Source organism: Quercus robur, chromosome 7, assembly GCF_932294415.1.
Source record: "Quercus robur chromosome 7, dhQueRobu3.1, whole genome shotgun sequence".
Taxonomy (NCBI): domain Eukaryota; kingdom Viridiplantae; phylum Streptophyta; class Magnoliopsida; order Fagales; family Fagaceae; genus Quercus; species Quercus robur.
The window spans coordinates 37749377-37762095 of record NC_065540.1 but is presented as its reverse complement, the minus strand read 5'-3'; the positions used below and the strand labels follow the sequence as shown (position 1 = coordinate 37762095).

At 37.0% G+C, this 12719-nt stretch overlaps 2 protein-coding genes across 3 annotated transcripts in view; both read right to left on the bottom strand.

Moving 5' to 3' along the window:
* LOC126693306 (UPF0481 protein At3g47200-like) overlaps positions 1-12719 on the bottom strand; it is a 41788-nt gene that overhangs the window by 7742 nt on the left and 21327 nt on the right. The window lies entirely within an intron of this gene.
* Positions 9353-10684, bottom strand: LOC126693307 (uncharacterized). Its single transcript, XM_050389232.1, has 3 exons — positions 10468-10684; positions 10270-10384; positions 9353-10170 (listed from the first exon to the last, which is right to left on the bottom strand). The coding sequence occupies exons 1-3, from the start codon at positions 10617-10619 to the stop codon at positions 9433-9435; spliced, it is 1005 nt and encodes a 334-aa protein (XP_050245189.1). The 5' UTR covers positions 10620-10684; the 3' UTR covers positions 9353-9432.

Genomic DNA, 12719 nt, shown 5'->3' with positions numbered 1-12719 from the left:
GGGGTATTTTTTCATTTCCAATACTTAAAAGGGGGAAATTGCTCAATTTTAAAGTTTATGAGTGAATTGTGGAATACCCCAAAAATAGATGTTTTTTCTTTTCTTTTTCTTTCTATTTTTATTTTATATATATATATATATATATATATTTTTTTTTTTTTTTTTTGAGAATGCTATTTTTATTATATTAATTCTAGTGTGTAACATAATGTTCATGTTTTGCTAAGCATGCATTTGAAGCTACAAGAATCAATTGAATTACTTATAGGTGAGTGGAAAATAGATAAGGAATATTAATATTTTATAGAAATTTACAAAGTGGACTAGGGTTAGAATTTAACAACGTGGTTCTCTTAACAATTAAAAAAAAAAAAAGTTATTTCTTTTTCAAAACCTGATTTTAAAGAGTTCAGACAGTATGTGAAACCACAATTATTTATTTGTGTTGGTTAGGAGGACCACATGTCGGATTGACTCAATTCTCCAAGGAATGGACTAAGAAATTGATAGTAGCACATGGTAAAAACTTGTGAATGATTTCATCCTATTTTCATCCATAGGCGTTGGGAAAAATATCAAATCAAGGACTACATAAATTGTGGTTTCAAATAAATTCTCTAATCCGAAAGATTACAGATGAAAAAATGCATATTGATATATAAATTCATATCCAAGCATATATATATATATATATATATATATAAATTCATATTCAAGCATATACACACCTGATATGAGAATTCATGCTCTAACTGTTTAAATACAAAACAAAATCATAAAATAGGGTAATATATTGGATCAGTTATTCATCTTCAAATTTTATTACATAATACTCTCAACCCTCCTCACACATAAAATTCTGGTAGGTAAATATCATGTTTATCTCAAACACACATTACATTAAATAAGGAAGAGAAATGATATGTCTACAATATTTTTACAACAAATCCTAAGTTGCAAGTTGTTATTGGTTGTTATTGTTAGGGTAAAAAAGTAATCTTAATGTTAGTTTTAAATTTGAACCAATACTAATTTTAATGTTGTAAAAATGTTGTAGACGTAGCATCTCTCGATAAAGAATCAAGTACATTGTCCACACTGACTTATTTAAACGGACAAGGGCGTTTCACAAAAGGAAAGTAAACAAACGGAATGACATAGCCATACATAGGACGTACCAGAGAGCATCTATAACAAATTTTCAATACCTCTGGTCTCATTTTGGATGATAACACTACAAAAAAAAGGACCTCTGGCCGCGTTTTAAAAACGCGGCTATATGATAAAAAAACGTGGCTATACCCTCTGGCCACGTTTTTTTTAGGCCGCGGTTCAGAATGTGGCCTAAAACCTGTGACTATAGGACTGATAGTCCTCTGGCCGCACTTTTTAAAACGCGGCCCCAGCTCGGGCCCTATAGCCACGTTTAAAACGGGGCCTAAGGGTCCGGTCTTAGGCCGCGTTTTAAACGTGGCCATAGGGTGCCGTCTTGGGCCTCGTTTTAAACGCAGCCCAAGGTTAGACCTTAGGCCACGTTATAAACGCGGCCTAAGACTGGACCCTTAGGTCGCGTTAAAGAAGTGTGGCCATACCCTCCATGCTGAGGGCCTCTAACACACCCTTAAGCCGCGTTTTAACCGTGGCCTAAGGTCTAGCCTTGGGCTGCGTTTAAAACGCGGCCCAAGAGTTCACCCTTAGGCCACGTTTTAAACGCGGCCCAAGAGTTCACCCTGAGGCCACGTTTTAAACACGGCCCAAGAGTTCACCTTAGGCCACGTTTTAAACGCGGCCCAAGACTGGACTCCTAGGCCGCATTTTAAACGTGGCCTAAGTTCCAGCCTTGGGCCGCGTTTTAAATGCGGCCTAAGACCCCCGAATTCCTATTCAGAATTTGTCTATAGCCGCGTTTTTAAAACGTGGCTATAGTTTTTTTTTTTTTTTTTTCTCCTTTTTCTGGGCAGATGAGTTTTCCTGTATTACAATTTTGTAAAGCAACATAAATTTTCTAAAGCACAAATTTTCTCAAACCTGTCAACAAATTGATCAATCTTTATGGAATATGTCGTTCAATACAGCAACTAAATGGAGGGAAAAAGTGTAAAATCCATTGGAGACAATATTACAATCATGTTTACAATATTTTGAATATCCACGAAGTTACAATATTTTGAATATCCACGAAGTTACAATATTTTGAATATCTACGAATTTACAATATTACAGTATTCCGAATGTCCACGAAGAGTCCTCCCTGTGATGTAGCGCTATCCTGAATATATTATATACATTCTATTAGCAGCACATAAACACACAAGTTTCATTAAATTAAAGGCAAAGTTTGTATTACCTGACAAAATGCTAAAACCTAAACTGCTTGGCGTCTTTTGTAAGAAGGCTAGTATTTCATCCATTTTCCTCTTTGTTTCAGCCATTTCTTGCTTTGTTTCGGCCAGCTGCTGCTTTGTTTCGGCCAGCTGCTGCTCATGCCGTGCATCTGACTCCCGCTTTGCTTCGGCCAATGCTTCGGCAATTTCCTCCTTGTGTTGTGCATGCAATGACGCCATCTGGTCTTGATGCCTCTGCTCTGCGTAAGCAAGTTGGTCCCTCATCGAATTTTCCAATGCAGTCATCCGTTGGGCCGTTTCAGGGGACGACGGCCCAGGCAAACATGGCAGGTTGGACCCACTTCTTCCTGTTGGGGTTGGTCCAAAACCGACCCCACGAACACGTCCAGAACTTTCTTTGCCCATCACTTGAGCGAACGCATCATCATGTGCCCAAAGAATTCCATCGCGACGGTCTCCTTTTAGTTTGCCCCCGTTGTCTAAAATTTCTTTCATTTTTGACTGTTTTCATACATAAACCAAATAACATATTATTTGCTATAAACATTTCACGCACAAAATAGAAAATAAATAGGTTATGATATAGGGCTTACAATCTTATGTAGCACTACATCACTAATAGGAGTCCCATCTTTCTTGCAGTATGCTTTTATGAAAACATCTGCACGCTCCACTGCTTTGCCGCTTTCTTTTGCCTACATCATATTCATCAGTCTCATTACAATAGTGACAATTTATGTTGGTGATATGAAGCGACAATCGACAACCAAACATAGCAAATGAAAGCTGGAACATAACATGCAATATAAATGTAAACAAATTCCGTAAACATGTAGTTTATTACGTTCAAAAAGACGAGTTGCACTCTTGCCGTGTGAATGCTTTGTATCAAGCAATTTTTGGTACCAACACTCTTGCCGTTTGAAAAAGTGCGGCCATAGCACCCTTGTTGACAGCTTTGAAGACATTTTCGCCGCATTTAAAACGCGGCTATAGGCCACAACTATAGCCACGTTTCTTAAATGTGGTTATATCTGTTACCTATAGCCACGTTTAAAACGCAGCTATAACCCCCTAAGTATTTTTAGAATTTGTCTATAGCCACGTTTAAAACGCGGCTATAACCCCCTAACTATTTTTAGAATTTGTCTATAGCCACGTTTCAAACGCGGCTATAACCCCCTAACTATTTTTAGAATTTGTCTATAGCCACGTTTCAAACGCGGCTACAACCCCCTGCATATATGCATCCCAATTGTATTGGAGATGTCCACTTTCAACCTATTTAGTTTTCCTATTGAAGGTCACAAAGGAAAGCAAATTTCAAAAAGAACCAATTGCTATATACCAAACCAAACTCTTGCTAACAATGTGGCAAACATAAATATTAATGAAATCACTAATCAAAAACAGGAAACATCACCCCAACACTATGCTCTACATCAATAAACTAGTTTCTTCCTTACCCCGACACATAATAATTTTAATTTAACCAAACAATATGTACGGAAATTTTGTTGTGAATTTTCCATATTGATTATTTCTAAACCAAGAAGTTGTGGATTGCTTAGTTTGGACCCTACGACAACATTGGGCATTGCCACCATTACTGTCATCTCCATGCAAGCCCTTCCTCAATGCTAAACTCACGCCGACAAAATCTATTTTAATTTCCATGAATTTGAATCGACCATGTTCTTTCAACAACAAAATAAATAAATAGTAGAGCATTATGTCAGACGTTCAATTAAAATATGTCAGAAGTTCAATTAAAATAGTAGAGCATTAAAACTTGGCTAGTTGTTGTATAATGCATTTCTTACCATTTTGTCCGCAGTTTGGGCAAAACTTATAGGCCCTGTCCTCGCTATATCCTTCTGAAACGAACGACTTCTCTTGTTCGTATCACATAATGTCTACAAACACATTCCCGCCAACAATTTAAAACAAAGAAATCAATTAAAACACTGTACTCAGTATATCCAAATACCCCATCACATATATTATCACTAAAAAATAATACAGCAAGAAAATAGTGCAACCTTCGTTTTCGGATCAAACCAATAGTCAACTAGTGCGCGGTAGTCCTGCTCCTCAGCCCAAGATGGTTTATTTTTATAGACATCATCTTTCAACGCATCTTTTGGGTAGCATTTCTTTTTCAACTTACTTCTTCGATTTCTTCTCAACTCCCCTAGCAAGTGCATTGCCCAGTTCATTTGATTAGCTGGTCTGATAATCTCTGGGTCAATGATCCACTTTTTCTGAAATGCAAAAATTGAGTTAGCATAGTGCAATAATTCACCCTACTAAAAATGCCATTTAGCACATACACGGCTATAAACAACAATTAAAAGTATCCCTATTTGATACAACCTCTATCGCTATCCAAGCTTCTTCTTTGTATTTACGGTCGACATGCGTCCAAGTTCTTGGCATAAGTGGGCAATAGTTGTGGCAGATGCATAAGGTGCCCAACCACCTTTTGAATGTTTGCCCGCTTTCTCCAACCGGCTGCTGGCTCCCATTTAACCCACATACAAGTTTCTTGTTCGCCGGAAGAGCCCATATCCGCTGCATTAGCGTTATTCCACGTTTTTTATTTAAATTATTGGATATTGGGGTTTCTCGAACTGAATCTTCTGCACACCCATCAGTGGATGGTGCGGTTTGTTGGACCAAATCTTCTGCATATAGTAAACCATTATTAGGAATGAAATTTCAAAGTTCACAATTAGAGAGATATATGTGATCTTTGTAAATGTGGACATTTTGATACTTAAAGAAACTGATAATAACAAATAAGTCGATGTCTCTATCTAAAAGCTGTTTTTATCCCTTACAAAAATAAAAAACTGTTTTCATCCAAGGAAGAAAAGTTGCATGTATTTATCAATCATACAAAAAAATTCAAACACAGAGATGGAGGATTATGTCCTGGGTTTGAACTTATTAGCTGCTTGTGTTACTTATCGATAATAAGTAAAAAAAAAGCGATAAATATCTGTTGGTGTAAAAAAAAAAAAAAAAAAGGCATAATGTTTGAGCGTGTCTTAATATTTTAATATTATTCTCTAAAGGAACTCTTGTAATAATAATAATTTTGTATTAGTTTCACCACATAATACACCTCATCCCCCCCCCCCCCTAACACACACAGGCATAAACATTGACTTGGACCATAGTGAATTCGCTAGGTTGGACCTCCAGGGAGACATATTCTCTTCACCTGTAATGATAGGTGGCAGAATATTTGTTGGTTGCAGGGATGATTATGTGCACTGCATTGTTGTTGAAATTCAAAGTCTATTGCAATCATAGAGCTTATTTGTGTGGCTTTCACTATCCAAACCATCGTCATATTCATTTTTAAGCCATAAGAATCTAGCTTGACCCATGCCATGAAATGTAATGAATGGTTAACTTAATTCAGGTTTTAGCTTTGCAAGGTCTCCAAGGGGACGTAACGTAAAGAATCTAGGTTGACCCCCCACTTGGGTGTTTTTTTTTTTTTAATTAATTTGTTTTAGAAACGAATTATATACTAGAGAAGGGAGGCAAAATCGAGTGGAACTATCCCATCCGTTTCACAGGAACCCAAAACAGTGGGAAATAGAAGAGATGAGTATGGTTCCATGAGGAGACCCAACCATTGAGCAAGTGTGCTGCAGAGTTGGGTTTGATAGGACTATATATAGCTGTATATATGTGTGTGTGTGTGTGTGTGCTGATTACTGCATCCCTCCCTTAAAACCCGTAGTCAGTCCAAATCAAATGATAGAGTGACACAATTAGTTATTCTCGTCAACAACATTTCAATTCTAGATTAGGCTTATGGTAGTTGAAACTTACAAAGTTAGTTTCCTAGAAAAACTGTAACAGCAGACCAGCCCAAAGATGGCATGCAAAATTAACTCCAAAATCAATTTTGCAAATTTTTTTGCTTTGGGAAACTGTACACCAAAGGAGAAAATGATAATAAAATTTACATAATAGGGTCACCTAGCTTAGTGCTAACATTACATACATCAAACACTGACATGAAACTATGGGTTCAGGTCCTAACTGCCCCTAAGACTCTAGCCAAATTTATAACCAAACTTTATTAGATTTAAATTTTAACAAATCTAATTGAGGTTGGCCTAAGCCAGACCCAACAGATGTGCCCTTTTGGTGATGTAATGTGCGGCAAAAAATAACGATTACGTACAACTGTACAAGCAAGAAAAAGTTATAGTGACGTGTATATTGCGTGTAGGTTGTATTTGAGAAAACCAAGGCTGGAAATCAGATTACTTTGAAGATGACAGCAGTCACAGCAGCTATGAATTCTTTATTTTTTATTTTTTTTTGGGAGGATAGTTGTCCTTTTCATTGGCTTAGGTAGTTTCATTTAATAATATTAAAAGTTTTGTAACTCAATAAAATTATCTAATTCTACAACAAAAAATTTGAGTTCAAATCTCACATTCGGTACTTTGATGTAAACAAAAAATAAAAAATAAAAAAATAAATAATGTCATTAACACATTGAGATTACAATCCAATTGGCACCTTTCTATGTCTCCAGTACTCATACCACGGGCTCTTTTCTCTCCCCTTCTCGTCCCTTAAATAAAAAATAATAATAATAAATAGAGGCCCTTGACTTGTCCACAATTATATACTTGAATTATAAATGCTTTAATCAAGGAGTATTTGGGTCAAAGGTAATTCCATACTCTCTTATTTGGGAGGGCATATGTTCAATCCATGAAGACTTAGTACTATTTTACTCCCAAGGAGTTGTGTATCTTTGATACAATACAATTACTACATTTATTATTCACATTAAAAAAATTACTAAATTTATTTATTTTAAATTTCTTTCTTTTCTAATTTGTAAATGGAAGATGCTTCTAAAACATCCAAATACCCACAATAGCCCAATTCAAGAATAACATGAGATTAGATTCGTATCCCTATATCTTTATTAACAAACAAAAGGAATTCAAGGATAGTAACAAAATTACGATAAGTTTAGGGCCATTATTTAATTTATCCCCATAGAATAAACTCTCTCAACACACAACAATGAAAAGTTTGTCTTCTACCTCCATATATTAAAAAAATACAAATAAAAAAATACTTTATCCTACACACATCCTCTTCATCATTCACCACCTTTATAGACAACCATCATCCAAAAAACTATAATAAAGTTTCAGAAACAGATATCTAAACGAGAGAGAAAAATAAAAATTCTGTGACATCTTGTTAATAAATAAAAAAATATTAAAAAAATTTGCGTGACACTGCAATGTTGATAACATAAAAAACAAGCAACTGATGTCTAGCTGTGCATATGTAGTCAATTATGTGATGTGAACATATATTTTGCAAGAAATAAAGACATTGATGCTGGTGATAGCTTTTTCTCATGTGTCAATCGATCTGGTAATTCAATAGCGCACTTTTTTATTAAGTTTGTTAAATATATCTTTAATGATGTAACTTGGATGGAAAATCTTTCTCCTCCTGTCTTAGAAGTTTTGTTCTTTGACGTAAATGTTTCTCGGACGTAAATGTTTCACTTACGTGAATGATAGTTTTTTTTTTTCCTAAAAAAGCAAGATAAAAGGAAAAAAAGAATAGAAAAAAGAGGATGAAACATTTAATTTTAAAAGTTTGTAGTCATAGTACATCTCGATTAGAATCCTCTTTCTCTCTAACAAAGAAAACAGAAGATTAGAATCCTCTAGCCACTTTAATGTCGGCCATTTTCCATAGCTGACACACAAAATATTCTCAAAATCCTGGTTACAGGATGGACCCCAAAAAAGAAAGAGACTGTGAACAGGGTAGTCAAGTCTGCCCATCAAAACTCACTACTCTGTTGAACTATGACCCGTCTAGAAGTCTTTTTTTTTTTTTTTTTTTTTCACAGTATTTCCTCCAAGCAGCCAATAAGGTAATGCAATTGTCTTAGTCTAATTTTGTTTAGGAGGGAAATGAGGCTAAAAGGTATAAAAAGCTTTTAATGCAGTTATCTTAGTCACATGCATTTCTCTTTGTAGTATTCATGGCAGCTATGATGCAACTTCATTGAGGTAGTCCTAGGCTGTAATTGTACCTTAAGCACAATACTATACTAGCAAATATACCAAGAAAAAAATGGAGAGTGAGTGAGGAAAGGCTGGAGGTGGGTGGTCGTCATCTTTGTCAACTAGCTAGCTTCAAAGGGAAAATATAAAAGTGTTTGCTGTTTAGTCATTACTAGTAAACATAAAAGTGTTACCCTAAGAATAATCTACATTGTACGAATAACTACCTCCAGAAGGCGCCTGTGTCTCATCATCATCAATATCTCCTTCCTCCCATCTTGCGTGCTCAGCATCATAGGCAGCCCTTAACTCCTCCTCCATGATGTCTCGTGAGCGTGATGAACCTTGGCCAACTTCCACAACTGTCAATGGATGGTCCCTTTCCATTCCTGTAGCAAACATTCGAAAAATTAGTTACAACAGTAATAAATATCAAACGTTACATTTTAAGATATGTAAACTACCTGAGGGCTGTGACCTAGCATCACTAGTATGGGCGGCTTGTAGCTCCTCCCCTCTCTGTCGTGAACTCGAGGGTCCTTCGCCGACGTCTACAACTGGCAATCGGCGTTTCTTACCCATTTCTGCGTCCAACAACTTCACAAAACAAAAAAACTGTTAATTATAGACAACAATCAATTGCATAAAATGTAAATGAAACAAACTGGGTAAAATAACTTATTTTAATATCTAACAATATATACAAACATATATCCAAGTTTAAAAGCTTCTCTTTGCCAAACACTACAACCACAACGAAATGAAACCCTAACACCAGACGATCATATATCCAAGTTCATAAGAAATGAATTTCAAATCCAATAGCTACAAGGGAAAGGAATTGAATACATAATAAGTAAAAATTTCTTCGAATTAACAATAATAAGAGGAATTAACAAATTCAACAAATACTACACAGAGGCATTCCAACTAATTAATGAATGAATATGTTTTCATTAACAACTGTAACATCCAAACACATAATACACCACTAAACTATTACACTACTCATCATCGGTATACTCATCGTTGTTCTCATCTTCATTGTCAGACTCATCGTCAATAAACTCATCTTCATTGTTTACTCCATGAAGATCTCTTTCAGCAATGATGGAGGCATCAACTGTCATTCCCTCTACATCATCCCGAGCCCAACGAAGGTTGTCACTCACAACCTCATTAGTACTTATATTGTAGGGAACGTTTTCAGAAAAACTATATGTATCATCCTCCTCACGTTGGGGACCAACACCAGCATCAAACACGTCCCTAGCTTTAGTTTTGACAACAGCATACCAATCCTTGTGCCTTTTATCTTCCACATAAAAAACTTGCGTAGCTTGCGATGCCAAGACATATGGTTCATCCGTCATTTTATCCCCACCATGTATGAAGTGTGTAAAGTTTACCATAGGAAACCCAAATTCATCAGTCTTATATCCTCTCCTATGTTGGTCATGAACCCATTTACACTTGAATAACACATATTTCATATTGTCAGAATAATTCAACTCGATTATATCACTTAAAATACCATAGTAAGTATTGCCCCTATCAGTAGCAACACTAACTCCACTATTCTGCGTTTTCCTGTTTCCCTCATCATTTACACTCCTAAATTTTAAGCCATTTATTACATAATGCTTGAACCGCTTTACATAAATATACGGCCATTTGGACAATGCAACAAGGGTATCACTAACTCCCTCTCTTTCCTTATCAGCACCAGTGAGGGACATCACCTAACATCAGTTGGCCAAAATAAAATAATTCATATCAGTACAATTAATCATAGTTGAGACAGTGTTACAAGTTTAATAAGTTGAAAATGTCATACGTACGTGACCCCTAAACCAAGTACAAAACTTCTCCATGTGGTGCTTATATATAATGGCATCAGAAACGTTACGATTGTGGCCTTTTCGAAGTTCATCCTCTATCAAGCTTTTGTGCATCCTGTGCAGGCAATTGTATTAGGGTTAATAGACCTTACGTACATTCGATTGACGTCCAATTATATTTGTATATGTAATACTTACTCACGAAAGCGGTTGATGTTTTCGGAATTGAATAGAACGTAGCGATGGGCTTGGGTCCACTCTTTATTGTTTAGTGTCATGATCGAAACCACCCCCGTTGACTCCTCAATCATCCGGGTGGGTCGATTGAATATAGTTTCCACTCCTTCCATATACCGTGAACAAAATGTTAAGCACTCCTCTACTATGTATCCTTCAGCAATAGACCCTTCCAGAGCAGCTCTATTTCGTACGTAAGACTTAAGACGTGAGAGGTACCTATAAAAGAATGATAAGATTAATGACTGGCAATGGTAATTCGAACACGCACATGAAACTAGAAGTTGATCAATAGTATTACCCACATCTTACCTCTCAATGGGATACATCCAACGGTAGTGCACTGGACCACCAATCTTAGCTTCAGCAGCTAAGTGCATGACCAAATGTACCATCACTGTAAAGAATGATGGAGGAAATATTTTTTCCAATTCACACAATGTCACTGCAATCTCTGCCTCACTAGTCACAATATCTGAAACCGTAAGGGTTTTGGAACAAATTTGTCTAAAGAAGCAAGCTAACTTTATCAACGGCCTAGTAACATGAGATGGCAAAGAACCACGTAATGCTATGGGAAAAAGTTGCTGCATCAATATGTGATTATCATGACTCTTCAAACCAGAAATCTTGCGTTCTTTCATATTCACACGGCGTGAGATATTGGAAGCGTACCCATCGGGCACTGTTACGTCCTTCAAAACTTGCAAGAAACCATCTATCTCCAATGAAGTCATATGAAAACATGCGGCCGGTATGGTATACTGATCATCACTTTTTCGTTGTAGGTGGAGTTCACTTCTTATCCCCATGTCCGCTAAGTCAAGGCGTGCCTTGTAATTATCCTTCGTTTTATCCTTCAAGTTCAACAGTGTGCTTAGTATATTGTCCATCACATTCTTCTCTATATGCATCACATCAAGATTGTGTCGCAACTTGTGATCCTTCCAATAAGGCAAGGTAAAAAATATACTCCTTTTCTTCCAACCACTCTGGTCTGCCTCCCTTCTCTTCCTTTTTTTGTAAGCAAGTTGACATTTCCTACCCAGACAACGTCCAAGTAAATGTTCAGTTTCCACAATAATGTCAGATGTGATTGGTGGTTCAGGAGCCAATCGAGCATCATTAGATCCATCAAATGACATACCATCTTTGCGGAAATCGTGGTCAACATCCAACCATCGCCGATGTCCCATGTAACAAAATTTGTGACCATTTCTCAAATATCGAGACTCGGTCTTCACGGCACAAGAAGGACACGCCAACTCACCTTTGGTACTTCAACCCGACAAATCTGCATATGCAGGAAAATCATTTATGGTCCACATCAATGCTGCATGCAATTGGAATACTTCTTTTGAAGATGCATCGTATGCTTGTACTCCAACATCCCACAACTCCCTTAGTTCTTCTACTAACGGTTCCAAGTACACATCTATAGCAATCCCTGGCGAGGTAGGACCAGGAATAACTAATGATAGAATCAAAGATGACCGTTTCATGCACAGCCAAGGTGGGAGATTGTACGGGACCAACATGACAGGCCACGTACTGTGACTAGTACTCATAATTCCGAAGGGGTTGAACCCATCTGCAGCTAATCCAAGTCTGACATTACGAGGGTCAGATGAGAAGGGTAAATGCTTACTGTCAAACATTTTCCATGCATCTGAGTCAGCAGGATGCCGCATTAGCCCATCATCAGTACGACCATTAACATGCCATTTCATAGAACTAGCCAGATCGGGTGAAAGAAATAGTCGCTGCAATCTTGGCTTTAAGGGGAACCACCGTAGGATCTTCGCAGCTTTCTTCTTCCCCTTAGTGGATGAAGCATGCTTACTAGCAACAGATGCCTCATTTGTTTTCCACCTTGAAGCTTTACAACAAGGACACGCCTCGAGGTTAACATTTTGCTTCCAAAACAGCATACAATCATTGGGACAAGCATGGATCTTCTCATAACCCAAACCCAAATCTCGAACTATCTTCTTAGCCTCATAATGGTCCTTTGGCAACTTAGCGTCTGAAGGAAGCATATCCATCAGGACTTGAAGCAACAGAGTAAATGACTTATTTGTCCAACCACACAGAGTCTTCAACTGGAACAACACGACAATGGCTGAGAAAATGCTAAATTTTGTACAACCTTCATATAAAGGTTTGTCTACATCATCTACCATCTTGTAAAACTTCTTGGCGTCATCATTCGG

Coding starts and splice junctions, on each gene's coding strand:
- LOC126693307 (XM_050389232.1), bottom strand. CDS start 10,619: ATGGAAGGAGTGGAAACTATATTCAATCGACCCACCCGGATGATTGAG. Junction 10,385..10,467: donor AACATCAACCGCTTTCGTGA/GTAAGTATTACA, acceptor TTGCCTGCACAG/GATGCACAAAAGCTTGATAG. Junction 10,171..10,269: donor GTACTTGGTTTAGGGGTCAC/GTACGTATGACA, acceptor AACTGATGTTAG/GTGATGTCCCTCACTGGTGC.